The sequence below is a fragment of the Mastigoproctus giganteus genome, chromosome 5, assembly GCF_048544385.1.
Source record: "Mastigoproctus giganteus isolate SK-2022 chromosome 5, ASM4854438v1, whole genome shotgun sequence".
Lineage (NCBI taxonomy): Eukaryota > Metazoa > Arthropoda > Arachnida > Uropygi > Thelyphonidae > Mastigoproctus > Mastigoproctus giganteus.
In genome coordinates this window covers 108,557,759-108,578,170 of record NC_143579.1, presented here as the reverse complement: position 1 = coordinate 108,578,170, position 20,412 = coordinate 108,557,759, and the positions used below count along the sequence as shown (strand labels likewise).

The window sequence follows — 20,412 nt, the reverse complement described above, 5'->3', positions numbered from 1 at the left end:
TTGCTGTTCAGCCATGATATTCTGCTTTCCAAGCGGTCTGTCTATAATCTGGATTTGTGGTACCTTTGATAAGTCCTCAGATAAATGATTGAGTCCGAAAATCTGAGATTGGTGCCTTATCATCTGGGTGAACTTTTCCACTACGTGCCAGTGTATGTAGCCGAATTTGTGCCAATAGTTGTGGGTTATTGTATTCCTGAGATTCTGTCATCTCTTTTGTGCCCTTGGCTTTCTTGTTCTAGGTCCATACAGGGTGCACCGATATTATGGCTAAAATCTACTAACAGGTTGCCTACATTATTATAATTTTTTTTCCCAAATGGAGAGGTTCAACCCTGTGATAGGTACTGGTAGCAAGAGCACAAGGTGGTTATGTCCAGCAATTCTTTGCCGTCCTACAGGTGTTCAGGACTGTGACTTCCTGGGGTTCCTTGTGGTCTGGGAGGCCTATTGCTGCTAGCTTCCTGTAAGGTGTTTGGCACCATACCGATGGTTGACAGTGATTGGAATGGTTGTTACTTGTTCTGCATGGCACATCCCTTCCCCCCCTCCCCCTGTTTTAAGTCTGTGTACTTCCTGATCGTTTCCTTGTAGGTCACCAATGCTAGGCCCTGCTATGACCAGATAGGTAGCTTCCTTCTTGTCAACAAGGGTCATGCAGTCTGTTTTGTGAGGTTCTTATCTATTGTTATGATCTGGTTCCAGTACAGCCTTGGATTCGTACTTGCAATACGGTACTTTCTTTGATCAACTGGCATTTGCTCAGTAGCTTCTGAATTATCCTGGTTGTGTCTATGAGTGCATGTCTGGGTCACCCTGCATTCTGCAGTGATGTGCTGAATTTTTTCTAAGGGCATGTGGCATCGTCAACTGTTATCATCTGTCACTCCGGGTTCCTTTGCGATGTATTTTCTATAGTCCCTGGTGTTGACTGTTCTTGAATGCCGAGCAGGACTCCAATTTAGGGAAAGAGCATTCCACTCACGAGACATGCATCAAAAGCCATTTTGTGGTCTTGATGGAGGTTGTGGTAGTGTCTACATTGGAGTGCCTTCTTTCTCTCATCGTTCTTGTCTAGGTGGAGGGATCTCTTTACTTAGGTTGAGTGAGGTATGCCACTTGTCTATCTTCCTGATGGCCTGGCTCAGTGGCACTGTTTTTCTGGAAGTAATCCTTTAGGTTCTCTATTGCTTTCTGATGCTCAATGAGGCCTGTCTATCCCCTTCCTTCTTTGGGCTGTGGCCAGTGTCTCCACAGCTGACTTTAGGTGGCTCTTTGTTGCCATTGTCACTGTCCATTAACACTGGGATTGCATAGGTGTCTATGGCTGTATGAAAACTGTTTTCCTGAAAGGACATATACCAACTTAATGGATATTACACTCCACCTTGACAACCTAGTAAGAAAGGAAACTAAAACAGCCACGAAATTACACCAAAAGTGGCAGGAAAACTGGAAACAGCACACAAAAGGTTCACTCCCAGCATTGACCTGATATGCCCTGAATCACCAACCCTGTATGCATCTGGAAAGTACACAAATTTTTTTAATGTCAGCTCTTTCAGGGTTAAACTGTTTGCCTGTGGATTAGACGATGACTTCCACTTTAACTGTGGAGCAAATGAGGACTGGAGCGACATCTTGTATGACTGTCCCCTCTATGACCGTAGAGGCAGTTTTATTACCAAAATTGCCTGTCCACTGCCTGGAAACTATGAACATCTATTCAAAACCGAAGATCTATACTCCAAAGCAGTGGCTAAGTATTCTTAGGCAGTTTTTTGAACTTTTAGGGAAATCCTCTGTCAGGTGCTAAAAACAAATTCTGCAATAGCTGTTACCCCAACACAAACATGATCTTGGTACAGCCCCCCCCCCCCACAATGTGACATTCTGAATTACTGAACACGACTTTGGGGCACTATCAGTATTCATGGTGCCCACTTGCCCTAATTATTTGGAATGTCTGTTAAAAGTGCAGAACCGTACACTGGCATTACAAGTTATCGCTGGCACGATGCCCTTAGATTTATATGTAATATACAGAGGTCTCTGCTATTGCATTAAGAGACAGATTCCAACTAATTTTTCAATATTACCATCGGTCCTCAAACAGAAGTTAAGCGTGAAAGAGCTAGGTGTTAGAACAAACTTTTCAATACACTGGTGTTCAAAGAAAGTGCACCACCCCTTAAAATTGTAATTGTCCTCCGAATAATGTAAGTATATGGCAATATTTCTTACAGATTGCATCACATAAGATTGACACACAGATGATGTAATATTGCATCAGCTGTTACTTTCAGCTATATAAGCATGAGATGTAAGCCTGGGGGACATGTTTTGTTCCACAGGTACAAGGTCAATATTTATGTAGCTATATATTAAGAGTTTAGTGCATAAACTACACTGAGGCCAACAAATCTTATAATGCCCTTCTGAGATGATACTGAACCCTGTTAACAATTATGATAACTGGCCCTTTTGCTGTCCATTACCTTGCATTGGTGTATGTACCCATTATCCGGGAATGTGAACTGTTAATTTATATGGTCCTCGAATATTGGGCTCTACCATTATGCTTTACCTCTTGTGCTCATAGTCCATGTTTGGACAATCTCACTCCTTGCTTATAAGTTTGTCTACACTAATTAGTTAAATGTTCTTGCTTAGTTACTATGTATATTCTATGTTCCCCCCCTGCTAGTTGGTTTACTACCTGAGGCCGGCTTTGATCTGCTCCTCGGCTCGCACTTTTCGCGCAACTTCTTTTGCTTGGCCTTTGACAAGGCACTGTATCGGTAAAGTGAAACGAGGCGGAGATGAAAAAATGTTCCAGGAGCTGCTGAAACAATATACATACATTTCACCATGTCATACACCTGTTACTGGCAAGTTCCATCCATAGAGAGACATTAGGTGGGAACCTCTTCTGGTCCAAAACACAAGAGAACCTTGGGGCCTGGCTGAGATTTGTCGGAGAGGGGTAATAATTTACCAAGATCTGGACTTATGTCCAAATTTTATGTCCATTCACATGGTTCTCTTCTCTTCTACTTGTAGTGGCTACTTCCAGTTGCATATCAACCTATTGCAGCTTCTGGTGGATACCACTGGTTCAGTATGACATGAGAACCCCAGCAAGAGATAACTGTAGGGAGTGCAACTGGAACTAAGCAACACAACGATATCAATAAAATCAACTACCCACCTTATTCTCTTCCACTTTTGGTGGCTGCCAGCAGTTCCATAGTAACCTGTGGCCAAAACGGGCAGGCTACAGCCCAGCCTGGGTTGGGGGGAAATGTGGATCCAAACTAAAAATAAAAAATAGGAATATTGTCTGGCTTAGACAAACACTGTGCTTAGATTAAATTTCCAACCCACTCCCTCAGCCAGTTCTCTGACTTTTGCTGGTGCCTGTGATGACTTATGACAGCATGGGACAAGCAAGCCTAATTGGATTGTGAGGGTGGGCTTCACATGGATGGGGGCACTGTACTTTCCTGCGATGGGATTCCCTATGTATGACAAAGAATGGCATATTTAACCTGCAACGACAAAAAAGCATCTGTAGTCTAATACAAAGTGCTGTGACGGGTGTGTGTGAGTGAATATTTATGAGAATGTTCAAATTAATTGTAATAAATGTGCACTCCATATGAGATTATAAAAAAAAAAAAAAATTTTTATTACAAAATTTTAATAACAAATTAATAAAATTAATTAAAAAACTAATTGCAGGTTAAGGTGTGTATCTGTGATATGAATAACTTGGTCACGTGTATAAACTATGTGGCCGAATGAGTGATATGATCTGTACTGTAATAATAATAGCTTGCTAAAATCAAAACTGAATGGTGAGAATGTGGCCACAGCCATAAACATGCAGTTCCAAAGCTTACATTCTCTTTAGGGATCATACATTGGACAAACACCGAGCTCAAAGAGATTATGAGATCTACCAGGATGATGATGAAGAAGAGTCGCCAACATCACCCTACATTGGCTATTGAGAGACTGACCATAGTCCGGAAAGGAGTGGGGACTGACAGACTTCATCAAACAAGAGAAGCTGATTATGAACCTGTGCGATTACTTCTAGGAAACCACACCACAATTAACCAAGCCATAAGATACTTAAATGGCACACAACACTCAACCTTAACAAGGAAACCCCACTTACATAGACAGAAGAAATAAAGATAGAAAGATGGGCAGAGAAGGCACTCCATGGCAGACACTACAATGACCTCCACCAAGACTACATTGATAAGATGGTTTCCAATTCTTGGCTCACGAATGGAAGGACTCATGCTAGCCATTCAATGCCAGGAACTATAGGAAATACACTGCTAAGGACTCCGGATTGACAGATGACACATGTTGATGATGTCATTTGGCCCTAGAAACAATCCAGCACATCACCACAGCATGATCATCCAGACAGAGTACACTCACAGACATAACCAGGATAATAAATCAGAAGCTAGTGCAAAAATACCAGCTGATCAAAGAAAATTTACCATATTACATGTAAGATTTTATGATGAATTGTTGGGTGGCTGAAAGGTAGAGGGTTGTGATTAATGGTATTGTTTAAATTGCTGTTATGTCAGGAGTGGGGTCCCTCAAGGATCAGTTCTTGGACCACTGCTGGTTCTCAATTTCATATATGGCACCGAAGAAGGGCTAGAAGGCACAATGTCAAAATTTGCAGTTGACAAACATTGGCAGTCAATGGCTGAGCCAAGCAGTGTCCTTGATGGTCTGAGAAATGGCAGCTATGTTTTAATGCTGCTAAATGCAAGATGAATAGCAACCCACAAATAAATTATACATTGATGCAGTTGAATTACAAACAGTGGAGGAGGAAAGGGATCTGGGAGTTACAATATGGGCAGATATGAAGTTTTCTGGACAGGTAGCCAAGAAAGCCTATGGTGTCCTATCAATGATTTATCAAACATCCTGTAGAGACAGGGAGGCCGTAATCCCACTGTATAAGGAAAGTGTTAGACCACACTGGAATGTTGTGTTCATGTATGGAGACCTCATCTGAAAAAAAGACAGTGAGCTTCTTGAAAAGGTCCAAAGATGGGCAACTCAAGTGGCGAGATCGACAGAAGGATGACTGTATGAGGAAAGACTGATTATGTGGGCAACAGGGCATGGCAACCAAGCACCTCAGAAGTGATGTGATTGAAGTTTACAAGATTAGTAAAATGAATGAAAGTGGAATTCTCTCACTGTTACAAATAATTCCAGAACTAGGAGTCAAATTTAAATTACAGGGCTTGAGGTTTAGATTAGGTTGTAGGAAGCTTTCGAGTCATTGATTGCTGGAGCAAGTTCCACTTGCAGGTAGTGGAGGCTGAGTTTGAATAAATACAGAGATCAACTAGATACTTACGTGTGGGAGGAGAGAAGCATATAATTTGTTTCCTTATCTAGTTTTTTTTTTTTTTTTTTTTTTTGTCTGTGCAGCAAAGGCCTGTGGCTTCCTGCCCTATATGGCAAATACTATTACTATCACTATACTGATGAAAGCTTAATGTCTAAGTTTGCAGATGATACAATGGTTGGCTGGGTGAGCTACTGCAACAAGATTAGGAAAATTGGATAGATAGACTAACAAATGCAAGGGGGGTAGAATTAACCCCAGAGTAACTTATCAACTGTGTGGTACTACACTCAGGATAGGGGAGAATGAAAAAAAACCAGGGGATAATTGTGCAGTCAGACATCAAATTTCCAGAAAAAGCTTATTGTTTCAGTACTCACCTCTAAGATCCATGATTAGGTTTTAAATTCATAAAAAGAAAAAGTAAAGGTGAAGGATTAACTGCATTAAAATAAAAACATGCCCTGAGGAGGAAGAAGAAATGCACTGCTTTTCTCCCGGTTATAGTCTATAAAAGAAAAAGGCCAGAGTGCTTTGGCACTCTGTCTTAGTCCTTTTTATAGTTTTCTTTTATAGATGACAACTGGTGAAAAGCAGCGCACTTCTTCCTCAAGACATGTTCTTATTTAATTTAATGTAGTTAATCCTTCACCTTCTATTTTTACTTTTTATGAATTTTAAACCCTAATCATGGACCTCAGAGGTGAGTACTGAAATAATAAGCTTTTGCTGGAAATTTGATGAGTAAATTGACAGTACTTCAAGCCCTAGCTGTATAATTATATAGCAGTCAGAGATGAAATTCTCTGAGCAGTGCAAACATGTTGCGAGGACAGCTCGTGGGGTTTTGTCAATGATACACAGAAATGTTGCTAGCAGGGATAAGGAGGTGATTATCCCTTTGTAAAAGGCCATGGTTAGGCCACATCTTGAGTACTGGACACAGATCTGAAGAAAAAGGGTGCAAAGAGGAGAGAGCAGATTGGTGAAGAGAACAAAAGGATGTACTTACCTAGAAAGGCTTCAGTTCTGCAAATTGCAGAACTGAAGTCTTGAGACCAGGCACTTGCAGGGAGATCTGATTGAGGTGTTCAAAGACTTGGAATGGATTGAGCATTGTACATCTATCCTGCACCCATCCTTCCGCAACTTAAATTTATGCCCCCTCGTGTGTATTTTACCACTTGCTGAGACTACATGCACAAGGGGGCATTAATTCAAGCTGAGGAAGGATGGGTGCAGGATAGATGTGCAGAAGCTTGCCAGTGGTTGTTGATTGGTGGAACAGGCTTCTATCTATTGTTGTGTAAGAGTTCTTCGATCAACAGTAATAATGATAAAAATTAAAGGAAGTGGACACAGCTAACCACCCCTTACACTTTGTATCAGTACCAATCACGTGGTTTAAAAATTTCCAAAAAGGAGAAAAAGTTTAAAAAAAAAAAAAAAAAAGAATAAATAAAATAATAAAATGCGTGTGTTGTTTATATTTAGGGTGCTGTAAACCTGCCAGCGTGCAAGATTTGTGAGTGAAACAGGGTAAATGTGATAATTAATGCTGTTATTTTGTCTTCCTTGTTTTGCATCCCTGAATATATATATATAAAAAAAAAGGGTGGGGGGGGGGACTTTTAAAATAGTGTCTATGCACTGTACCATAGTTAAGTGTTGTGTGTGGCCTGTCAATAGGCACCCCCTCACCAAACATGACTGCAGTTGAAGGAGGATGCACTGAATCTGGATTTTCCTCCATTGCCTGTGCTGATGCCATGCTTGCCCTTATGTGGGTGACATGGCATGGGATGCTGACACTGACTGCAGCAAGTGTAGTTTCTTTTAGAACTGGCTGCTCGATAGCAACCACCATTCCCTACATAGAACACTCTGACCCTACCCCTTTAATCCGCTCCAAATAACTAGGGCATTGCCCATTCCCCTCCCTACCCCAAAGCTTTGCCTGATAGGCCCTTTCGCCCTAAACACTTTCTGCTATCCTTAACAGATGCTCCCATGGAGGATGGCTTCCTGTGCAGGAGTACCCCCTTCTGCCCTTTATTTTTATTCTTCCAATTCCTCATGGAAGTCTTCCATTCATTCACCTTCTTCGCCTTCACCTATTGTCCAAAACTTAAAATGCCACCCTATGCTCTCTTCCAACAAAAACTTCTATTTTATTTATTTATTTACTTTTTTTGGGGGATCCTATCTGGTAAGCTCAGGAAATGTCAGGGTTTGCCTTGCCAGAGCATCTAATTCCTACTACCTGGCCCAGCGCCCCATGCCTGGTATGGTAACTAGGGGTCTGTGGCATTCCACGGGTCCCTAGGCTAAGAGGCTAAATGAACAACATACCCCTACATTATATTACATAAACCACATATCACTCACACTATCTGGCCTTTATAAGGTACTGTATTCAACAGAAGAGAACTGATTGCAGAGTTGTGGGAAACTGTCAGTGTTGCTTGGCCCTAAATACTATGTAGTCTATGTGGATACACTACACGAACGTAGACCAATACCAACACTACATCTGGCCTTTACAGTGACCCGTATTTATACAGAATGACTTGGTGGAGTTGAACTAATGTTTCCAGGAGCTGCCCTATCAAAGAATACATACACACAGTCCATATCTTTTGTGCTCAACAGAATACACAAAAAATCTATGTGGATAGCAAGTGTGGGATAACTGTACTCGAAGTGCAAATGTCCAGTCCAGGATGTTTTCTTTCTCTGGACTGGGTTTTTGCTGACAGCAACAGATTGGAGTGGGATAAAAATTGCTAGACACTTGCTCAGGGGTGAGAATTGCCTTAGTAGGATGAGTATCAGTTTTGATGACCCACAGGTATGTTGATGCTATGAATTGGTGTGGGATCTCAACTCTGACACTTGCACAGCAAATGTAGGATAACTTATTAACGCTTTATTGTTGGCCATATGCCAAGTTCTACATGACAAACTGATCTTATGACTTTAATTTACTCCTCCATCTACTTCCTTTACTTGCTGCTTCTGGTGGTCACCTCTTCTTTGTCTATACCATCTTCACCTGTCCCTGACTGGACTATTCCTCCATGCACCCTACTTCAATAAAAGCAGTCCCCCCCCCCCACTTGGGCCAGCCACAGACAGCCTAGGAGATTGTGGGATTAGCACTGCAAGAGAACCACCCTACTTACCTGGTCTGAGTTCTCATGCCAATGGATGGTAACTAGGGTCAGTGATTTTCCACAGGTCCCAAGGATAGTGTCCAGATGAACAATGTACCTTAACATTGCATGTGCACGCATGCACGTGCATTCACACAAACACAACCTATACAGTAATGTATGCATTATGGAGAAACAATGTGTAGTTGGAGGAAATCTTCCCTCAGTGCCGCTAGACAATATACAACTATATGATAGTTCACGTGGATATTTGTCTTGCTATTTTTACATCCTGTCATGGCAATCTAAGGATGTCATAAATATGTCTGTAAACGTTAACAAGCAAATTTCTAAGCATATGTGCAATACTTTTAACACGTACAAGGTGAGATTAAAAGTTGGGTGGTCAACGTAGCAAAGGATGCATTGCAAATAGCCAAAAACAAAAGAATTATGGGCCACCAGTTAATAATCAATTACGAAAAAGCCTTTCATACATCAGGAACTTTCCATAAACCTCTTTTAAAATTGGATTTAAAAAAAGGAAATAAAAAAAAAAGGAAATAAAAAAAAAGTTATCTTGCTTTCAATATGCAGCCAACAAATAGAAAATAAGTCAAAGCAAGGAACCCTTACTCTATAGATGAAAAACAATTAGGAATATATTGTCCATGCTATATCTTGTCAAGAAAGATGTATTTAAATTGATAGCACCTGCACTTCTTCACATATTAGGTATTAAAAAATATAAGAACACTTTAAAATAAAAGCAATGACAGAGAAAGTAAAAGTTGTTCCTTATTTTCAGGAAGCAGGTCCACTCAGAAATATGAGATGAAGAAATTCAGAAGAGCAATGATATTAATGAAGGAAATAAAAGGCTATTTTTTTCCAACAAAGGCTTCAGTTCTGCAACTTTGTACAACTGAAGCATCTGGAAACTTTGCAACTGTGAGATGTGATTGATGTATTTAAGGTTTAGAACAGATTAGGCTAAATGTGTATGGCATCGTTGCTCTTAACAACACACACCTTAAAATTCAGGAAGGGTAGTTACAGGATATACATATGGAATTTTCTTTTAGCCAGAGGGTAATTGAATGGAAGCATGTATGGTATTCTCCATGACCATTTGCATGGAAGTTTGTCAGGAGCTGCAATGGATGATTACTGAAAATGGTAAGATCCTGCACATGGTGATAACAGCAGATGAGATGCAACTTCATAATTTCAACCCAGAGAGTAAACAATAAAGCTCGGTTTGTAAGTCTACATCATCACCAACACACACACACACACACACACACACACACACACACACACACACACACACACACACACACACACACACACACACACACACACACACACACACACACACACACACAAAAAGCAGCAGCAAAAGTTGTAGTGCCTGCAGGAAAGGTTATGGTCATCTCTTTTTTTGACATGGTTTACCAGAATGTTGTGCTATTCATTCCCATCAGAACTTATCTCAAAATTTGAGATATGTAAGTGGTGAGCAAGGGGAATGCTTTTATCTGAATATATCCACAATACAAAAGTGGCACCAAGGTCACTGGGATACCGCTGTGATGGGGGATTACTGCTGGCTTCTTAAAAGGGAAAGCAAAATAAACTATAACAAAATCGCCATGAGTGGCAAACATTTCTAATAAAAACAAATGTATATAGTACATTTAATGTGTGATTAAAGTATTTTGGCACGATATTTGAAATTTATCATCATCAAGTTACTAAACATTCAATATATCTTTCAATAGAAATGTGATAGAGACAATTCTGGTATTTTTGGATTCAGCAGATCAACTTCTTTTGGAATCTGCAACTTTTGCTCTGGAAAGTATAATTTTTTTTTTTTTTTTTTTTTTGGTTGGCCAGTTCATTTAACATATATGTTAAAAAAATGAAGACAATCTGAAATTAACTGATTAAGCCAAAGACTGGAAATAGCACTAAAAATCCACCAGTCATTTTAGATGACTTAAGGAATCTATCTATACCAGTTGCTGAAAGAAAAACAAACATGGTCCATACGATAAGGAGCATTTTGTATTCCTTCAAAACCTAATGTAAATTTTGTTACCAGGGTGCTTCTTGGTAGAAGCGATGCTAAAACAAATACAAGCATGATTGTGCCTGTGTACAGAAATGTGCATAGGCATTTCTACATTAAGAGAAAATATTTCATTAAGCAGAGGAATCCATAAAACAAATCACGGATCCTTTAATCCTGTCACAGAGTCTTATTCCAACTAAGTTTTGATCTCAAACTGTAAAATCAATATTAATCCCACTCAAACTCTGATACAGCATAAGGTTTCAAATCACACATTGAAGTGACAAAACTGAACGGTAGCCAGAAATCAATCAGATAGTGAGCTATTCAGAAAAGGGAAAGAAAAAAATAGGAGAATAAATTGCTCCCATATTCTATATTGTCTCATTTAATCCATTATTAGTCATTCCAAAGGCCACATTTATCACTAAATATCTTTCTTCTTGAAGGCAGCAGATTCTGTCAAAGATTTATTTCTGGCTCTGCTTCATCACCTGATTCATCATCCTCTTCATCTTCTTCATCATCATCACCAGGAATCTCTGCATTTTCCTGTTCAAGACGATCCAGTTGTTTGGCTAGTTCAGCTTCATCTGTTTCTGTCACAACTTTAGGCTAAATAAAAAAAGGATACTTTTATATAAATAAATTTTTATTTGTTACTCAGGAGATGTAAAAAGCACAAAAGCATAGAATCTATATATAATGATGCATATATGGTTTTTCTTTGGTCTGGATAACTGACATAAAGATAAACAAAATATTATTACTCTTTTATTAAGTTTTATGAAATACAAACCTTATTTCACAATCAAAAAGATTTTAAAAAATACAAATTTTGCTTATAAAACACCACTTTCATTCAGTGTATGCTACTAGTAGATAATATTTAAAATTAAAATAGCAATATATATAAAATAATAAAAGGCTTGCATACCTCTTCCATGAAGACATTTTTTCACAAATATTCATTCTAAAAATGGTTCATGTAAAACCATTACACGAACACAATACTTTTTTCCAGTGATCTTGGGACATTGACTTAATTCCTTCATTTATTAACACTGATAATTTTCCCACAGAAATCACCACCCAAACATATTCAATGGCATCGAGTAATTCAAAACCGAAAACCTTTCTGTACAACCACTGCATCAAATATATATACCTTTTCAGAGGAATATTCCATCTAACCAAAGGTCAACTTTTCTGATTTTCTACAGAGTATATTGTTCCTAGACAACCAATCCATTATTTCTTGTGTTCTATTCAATGATTTTGGAGGTGTTTTCAGGTGAACAGAATAAGACATTTTCAATTATTAAAACAGCCTTTTCCGGAAGGTTAAGCAAGTTTTTTGCTTGCCCATTTTTCAAAAATAAATGAGGTCATTTGAATCTCCTATATCAAATTAGAATTGGGAATAAAACCCATTAACTCCTATTCACTGACTCCTGAAATATCTTTAGCTTGCCAGCTAAAGTAGCACACGCTCTTTGAATAGAACGAGGATCAAGCCCCTGACTGCTAAATATGGTCGATCTGCCAGCCCACTGGACCAGCGTGGCAGATTATGGTCCCTTTCTTCTCAACATAAATTGTTGAGGAGGCTTCGATCATGCAGTGGGTGATAGTGGCTGCAGTTTACCCCCCCACACTTTTTTACCACCAGTTTTATGCAGCCACTGGATAAGGACATTATTTATAACCACAAGGGAGCATATAGAGCCTGCCTGATAAGGTACTTGATCTTCAACATAGGCGGGAGGGAACAATTTGCAGTCAAGTTGGAATGTCTTGGATGCTATCCGTAATCTTGTTATTGCTTGGGATATTATTGCATCAAGTGTAATAATCAACAGCTTCAGACAGAGTGGATTTGGAGAGAATATCATCAAAAAACATGGTCCAGCAGATGAATGTGATAGCAACATTGAGGAATGGGGGAATTTGAAGGAGCTATGGATTTTATTGAATTTAAAGAGTTTGTGAAGGTACATGTAGTTTCTACCATAGCAATGCAACACCAGGAGAGCTGCTAAGCACCAAGAAAAATGAAGTTTTTGTTACCAGCAACAGTGAAAGTGAAGCATGCACACACATGCATGCACACACACACCATCTACAAAAGATGCCCAAAATGCATTGAGCATAATAGAGAATGTGTTGGCCTGCAGTAATGTTCATAAAGAAATAACTATTGCATTTTATAATGTCTGTGCTATAGTTAAAAATGCAGATAGGACAAACACTGTAAAAAAACATTGGATTCTTTCTTTAAATTAGATTAATTCATCAAAAAGTTAATGGATTGTATGTCTCCTTTTAATAAAAGGAGACACAATCCATACAATACAATTAGTAAAAGATTAATTCTTTTATCGTGATACTAAAATATTGTATATATCAAAATATACACTGTACAATATTTTCATTTCAGTTAATTGTTTTTCTTAGTTTATCTTACAAATAAAGTAAAATCTTTAAAAAGTGTTAATTCTACTGTATTGTTGGACAAGGCTTTTGTTTTTATTATTTTTTATTTTATTAATTTATTTTTGATAATATTATCTATATATATAAAATGTTTAGGAATGCTGCCCAACAACTAGCAGCTGGCAACAACTGCTAATTGTTGCCAGGATCCATTCACACGGTTTACCTGGCAATGGCCACCATACCAGGCATTCTTTATTAATTTTTGTACTAACATTTTTCGACTGAAGAAAGGCAACCTATGCCTGAAAGGTAACTGCTATTTTAACTGATTATTTTATCTGTCTTTATTCAGAAAAACAGCCAAACTTATTAACATAATCAATTTAAGTTTTAAGAAGTGTAAAAAGGGCTGAACAGTGTGTAATAACTTTGAGAAACTGTAGAATAAATGCTAATGAAACATTAGAGGAGAGATCTAATAGACTAAGAGACTGAAATGAGACTATGACTACGAAGAAGCACAGCAAACATTGAAGAAAGAGAAGCAAGATTGGAAATGAGAAGACGGGCGATATGCCATAGGGCTAATCAAATAGAAGTACTAGATGAGAATAATCAACAAGCTGTAATTAACGTTGAAGAGGATGACATAGGAAATATGTGTTACAACTGTGAGTATTGCAAAGCAAGATATTCGGGATATGAGTTAAATATATTGAATAAATACACTAAATGCTATTAGAATAGAAAGGTTTCACTCGACCCACTGTCTGAGACATCTACTCTATTATGGGAGCTACTTACAGGGGATACATGCGAAGCAAATAACTACAGAGAACATATACAAGAGTACAACTCAGCATTGACGTTCACATCAATGGGCACAGATATTAAATCACCACCTGGAAATGGTCCATACTGTTTTAGAATATATGGCCAGATTTACCATTTAGTGTCACCGCTATATCCAAATGTGGCAAATAAGCCAGGATATGGACAACTTGGTATTTTCGATTCTGCTGAAACGACAACATAACAGCTTGAAAAACAATCAAACCAAGGGTGTTTGGCTGAAGTAATGCAACAATTGGACAAGATGCTACGACAAGTTAACGCATTTGCTGAGTCATAAACAAATGCATCAAATAACCCAGGCCAATCCAACAATGAATGTGCGCATGGTATTTATAGAAGACCCAGACTTAGATAAGAGACGATATAGTAATAGAGGCATGTGATGCAAGAAAGCAAGTGTATGAGCATCATTATGTAGTATCAGCCAAAAAAAAAAAAAAAACATTCCCTTTAAAAGTGTGTCCAGTTCCTCCTTAAATTTATTTAAGCTATCAACTTCCACGACAACACATGGAAGTTTGTTCCAGCAATTAACCACTCGCTGGCTAAAGGCAAATTTCCGCAGATCTACAACTGTCTTTCCTCAATTTGAATTTATGCCCCCTTAGGTTCGTAATCTGAGCAAGCAGAAGAAGCCTATCAGAATTCAGTGTGCTCAACCCATTCAAGGCCTTATACACTGCAATCAGATCACCTCACAAGTACCTAGTCTCAGCCACTGCAATTTCCAGAACTTAAGCTCTCTTGGTAAGAGGATCCCTTCGTTTCCCTCATCAATCTTGTTGCCCTTCTCTGTACACACTCAAGCAAATCTACATTCTTCCTAAAATGAGGCCTCCAGACCTGTACGCAGTACTCAAGGCATTGCTTGACCATTACTTTATACTAAGGGATAATCGCCTCCTTTTCCCTGCTAGCAAAATTCCTGTATATCACTGACAAAACTCTATGACCTGCTCTTGTAGCCTGTCTGCACTGATCAGAAAACTTCATATCTGACTGCACAATTACTCCCAGGTCTTTTTCATTTTCTACCACCCTAAATTTAGTACACCACAGCTGGTACGTTCCTCTGGGATTACTTCTACCCATATGCAGTACTTTTCATTTGTCAATGTTAAACTTCAGTTGCCACTTCTCAGCCCATATGCTCCAACTTTTCTAGATCCTGTTCAGTAGCATATTGCCATTACTGTCATTAACAACAATGCCAACCTTTGTATCATCTGGAAACTTGGACATTAAGCATGATATACCTTTATCAATATCATTGATAAATATACAAAACAACAGTGGGTCCAACGCCAAACCCTGAAGGACTCCACTAATAACATTAGTCCACAAAGAGCAGCATCCATTGATTATCACTCTCTGTCTTCTCCCACTCAACCACCCTTTCATCCATTGTAGCAACTTACCCTAAATACCATTCTGCTCCAATTTGTACAGTAGTCTTCCATATGCGCAACAGTGTCAAAAGCTTTCCTGAAATTCAAGTATAGATATAAAAATTATTTTTTGCATCCAGTTCCTTTGTAACCATATCATAATATCCAATCAAATTTGTCAGACAAGACTTTCCCTTAACAAACCCATGCCGTGTCTGAATTATTGCTACAGTCGTGTCTAGATAATCTTGCAATGCATCTTTAACCAGTGACGCCATTATTTTACCAGAACAGAAGTTAAACTAACTGGTCTGTAATTACTAGTGTCACCCTTTGATCCTTCCCCTTTATGAATTGGGAATACATTTGCACATCTCCAGTCCGTGGGGACTTCCCCCGAGTCCAAGGATGTTCTCATAATTATGGGAGCATCCTAAATATATAATGCACCTACATCCAAAACAGAGGTTGCAGCAATATTCGTTGGAGAAGACAGGGAACCACCTGCAAATAGAGACATATGCATATATCCCACAGGTGTCTGCTGTAGAATTATATCGCTACTAAACAAGAATGGAGACCCTATGGTGTATCCGTTGTTATTCCTGTGCGGAGAAAGTAGTTGGCAAGAGGAACTACAACACGCAGAAGAGAGAAGAACAGCAAAACGTATTACAGTAACACAGTTACAATTCTTTGCTTATAGACTTGCATTGAGACCTGGTTTTAGCCTAATTCATAGCAGTGGAAAATTATTTCAGCAATACATTGTAGATGACTATGTGAAGACTGAAGGATCTAGATTAAACTATTTATGCCACAATCAGAAAGATCTATGAGTGGAAATGTACCATGGCCTATTGGATGCAGTAGAAGCAAGAGCTCAGAACCAAAACTTGAGAGCAGGGAAGATGATAATTCTGCCTTCGACTTTCCAAGGCCCATGGTTACATGCAACAAAACTATCAAGATGCTACGGCAATTGTACGTAAGTTTGGGAGACCTGATCTATTCGTTACATTTACTTGCAATTCTGCCTGGCCTGAGATTGCGAATGCAATGGAAGGGAAGCAACGACCCGAACACAGACCAGACATAACTGTGCGAGTGTTCAAAATAAAACTTGCAGAACTTCTTGAAGACATTCTATAGCAGAATCTTTTTTGGTACTGTGATAGCATTCATATACATGATAGAGTTCCAGAAACGTGGACTACCATATGTGCACATACTCCTCACTCTGTCTACAGATTCTAAAATACGCACCAAGGATGACATTGACAGTGTTGTTGTAAGTACAAAGCAACCATGCTTAAAAACAAATCCAAGGTTGTTTTTAAAATCGTCACAAAGTGCATGTCACATGGTCCTTGCGCCACACTCAATGCACAATCTCCGTGCAAGAAAGAAGGTGTATGCAGTAAGGGATTTCCGAAAGAGTTCGTAGATACAATAGAAGAGAATGTTAACGGCCATCTGATATACAAGAGAAGAGAAGGACCTGCTGTTAAAGTAGGAAAGTATGACATAGACAATAGATGGATTGCACTTTATAATCCATGGATCTCGAAGAAATTCAATGCCCACATTAATGTGGAAGTGTGCGCCTCCGTGAAGAGTGTAAAGTACCTCTATAAACACGTTTATAAAGGTCATGATGCAGCATCTGTACGATTACAGAGGGAAGGTACTGATGGTAGTTTGGTCTTTGACAAGATTCAAACTTTCTTACCTGAAACAATGTGGTGTTTGATTGAGTTTCTGATGTCGGAGAAGTCGCACTCCATTATAAGATTGGCAGTGCACCTACCTGATCAACAGCAAGTGATCTTCCAAGAGGACAGAAAAGAGGAGGCCTTGCAGCAGGAAATGTCTACAAAGATCATGCTTGAGGCATGGTTTGAATTAAAGAGAACAGATGTGCAAGCAACGTTATTAAATCACGCAGAGATACCAAAGTACTACATATTTGAGAAACAATCACGCAAATGGAAACGTAGGCAAAGGGGTGTAGATGGTGTTATTGGATGTATGACTGTTGTAAGTGTTCAAGACAGCGAGTGCTACTATCTACGCATGCTTCATACAAGAGTTACAAGTTTTGAGCATTTGCGAACAGTCAATGTACAACTCTGTGTAACATTTCATCAAGATTGCAGAGAACATGGACTTTTGAAAGGAGACACGATATGGCATGACACACTTTCCGAGGCAACTGAGGCACGTAAACCAAGTTATATACGGTTACTGTTTGCAATGATATGTGGATTTGGAGAACCAGAAGATGTACCTGAACTATGGGAAAGACATAAGCAGGGCATGAGTGAAGATTTCATAGGACATTATTCTGAAGAAACTGGCCCTCTCTATGCTCTTGCAGAAATAAACGAAATGTTGAAAAATTATGGTCTGAGCCTTTGAAAAGTGCATCTACCAGCTGTTGAAATGATGACAGCACCTCTGCGATTGCAAATACAGAAAAATTAAACAACAAACAAAAAATGGCATTTGACATTATTCTGGACTCCATATACAATAAGTAAAACACTAATCATAACTGTTTTTTTTAAATGGTCTGGCTGGAACTGGAAAAACATTTCTTTACTCAACTATACTACATACCATGTGAGGCAAGGGAGATAGTGTTACTGCTGTTGCATCTACAGGTATTTTGGCAACTCTGTTAGCAGGAGGCAGAACTGCCCGCTCTACGTTCAAGATACCTCTGCTTCTGAATGCAATTTAAAACTGAACACAGAGGAAGCTAAGGCACTTCTACAATCAAAACTGATAGTGTGGGATGAAGCACCAATGACTCACGTTCACGCCTTTAAAGCAGTAGAGTACTGTGCAATCTGACAGGATTAGACGAGTCTTTTGGAGGGAAAGTTATACTACTAGGCAGAGACTTCAGGCAAGTCCTACCCGTGATACCACAAGGCTCAAGATCTCTAACAGTTGCCAGTTGTATAAAGAAACATAGGCTATGGACCCAATTCCATGAACTGAAACTTACATGTAATATGCGAACAATAGCAAGTGAGAAGGAATTTTCAGACTGGCCATTAGAAGTAGGCGATGGATGAAGTGGTGCAACTATAAGTTTTTCTACAGCCTATTTTTCAAACACACAAGACCCTGTAGAACAACTCTATGGTGACATTAACTTCTTCAACACTGTTACAGCTCCGCAACTCAAAGGCAGAGCAATACTAAGTGTTACAAATGAGGATTCTTTTAAACCGAACAACATAGTGTTAGACCATATTCCCGGAGAAGTGACTGTTTACAAAAGTGTGGATACTGTAGCAAGCGATGAACCAAGCTAGCATCTGGCATACCCTGAAGAATTTCTCAACGGCTTAATATCAACAGGAATGCCTCCTCACGAACTAAAACTAGGTGCTGTAATCATGCTACTATGGAATCTTATGCCATTAAGGGGACTCTGCAATGGAACAAGATTGATAACTATGTGTCTACAAAGACACATCATAGAGGATCGCATAATAGATGGATTGAACTTAGATGCTGTTTTCATACTGCGAATACCTCCTATTCCACCTGATACAAGCATGCCTTTCAAATTCAAAAAAAGACAGTTTCCTATATGTTTAGCATAATGACCATCAACAAGTCACAGGGACAGACTTTTGAAAGAATATGCTTGTACCTTCCGAAACCTGTATTCAGTCATGGGCAACTATATGTTGGTCTCTCAAGAGTTAGATCAATGGACTCATTAAGTGTTGGAACTGAGAAGAATGAAATTTTTAATTGTGTTTATAATGAAATTTATGAATAAATAAATAAAATGCATTGATATGTAATTAATAACCTTTAAGATATGATGCTGATGGCATATGTTACACTGGGTACAACTAGTCATTTATTATTATTCTTAGATATATAGCATGTGCCAAAAAAAAAAAAAAAAATAAATAAATAATAAATGTAAAATTTTAACATTTTTGGGGGACCTCATTACTACAAACCTCATTATTACAAAAGTTGAAAATTTATGTCCCTTGAACTTTGTATTAACGAGATTCTACTGTATATTTTAAACAGAACTTCTCATAAATAAGCCCAATTTCCTGAATCACTGGTTACACAATGGGATCATGTTAACTGGGTGTAAGACAATTTGTCATATGACAATTCAGTGTATGAGACCATTTGTATCAGACCAGAAATTAAGACAATCAATGAAGTAATAGATTTGGGAAAACAAGAAAGAAATTTTGGTCAATCAGACAAAAGGCATGCAGAAATTTAGAAAATAACAGAAAAAAAATGAATTTTTTTTTTAATCAATTTATTTTGTGTAAAAGTATTCAACCCAATCCTACTCACAGGCAGATTGGAAAGTGGGTATGCACCTATTATCTTCAGTATGACTGCCTGCCCATATTGTAATAACTTTACAATATGGACAGACAGTCATGCTGAAGATAATAGTTGCATACTCAACTAATCCAGGCTTCTATCCAGAACCATGTAATGGTATCCAGGAGGTCCCCAAATTTCTATTTGTTCAATTTCAATGAAATTTGGTAGGGCTAGACAAATATTTCTAAAACAGCCAAATATAGAATTTCATGAAAATCCATCCAATGAAAGTCACATTATTACATAGATGGATAGACAAAGAAATAATAATTACCAGATTTCTAATGCTATGATTTTAATGAAATTTAAGAAGGCTTGACAAATCTTTCTGAAAGCAAAATATAAAATTATATGAAAATTCATCCATTATGAGCTGAGTTATTACATGCTCATTTTCTAAGGCATAATGAGTTAATGAGTTATTAAATTTCAGTTTGGACTTCTACTGATTTATATTGGGTCACTACTTGGGCATAGTTTGACTTGTTTGTAGGCCATGGCTGTATTATTCTCCTCGTTCCTTGCAATGTTGTGTTCTGTTTTGCATTTCTGAACCAGTTTCTCTTACCTCCATTTTTTCCATGTTTTTGAGTAATTTGGGTGTTCTTTTAGAACCACATTTTGCACAGGTTGTTGAGTTTCTGCAAGGCATTTGCAAATGTCCAAATTTCTGACATTTGTAACATCACAATAGATTTG

At 38.4% G+C, this 20,412-nt stretch overlaps 1 protein-coding gene across 1 annotated transcript in view; it reads right to left on the bottom strand.

The window, feature by feature from the left end:
- Positions 1-10,783: 10,783 nt before the first annotated feature.
- eIF2alpha (eukaryotic translation initiation factor 2 subunit alpha) overlaps positions 10,784-20,412 on the bottom strand; it is a 149,559-nt gene continuing 139,930 nt past the window's right edge. The window contains exon 8 of the mRNA XM_090373398.1: positions 10,784-11,254. Within this exon, the coding sequence (XP_090229524.1) occupies positions 11,102-11,254 (153 nt within the window). The 3' untranslated portion in view covers positions 10,784-11,101. The remainder of the gene's footprint in view (positions 11,255-20,412) is intronic.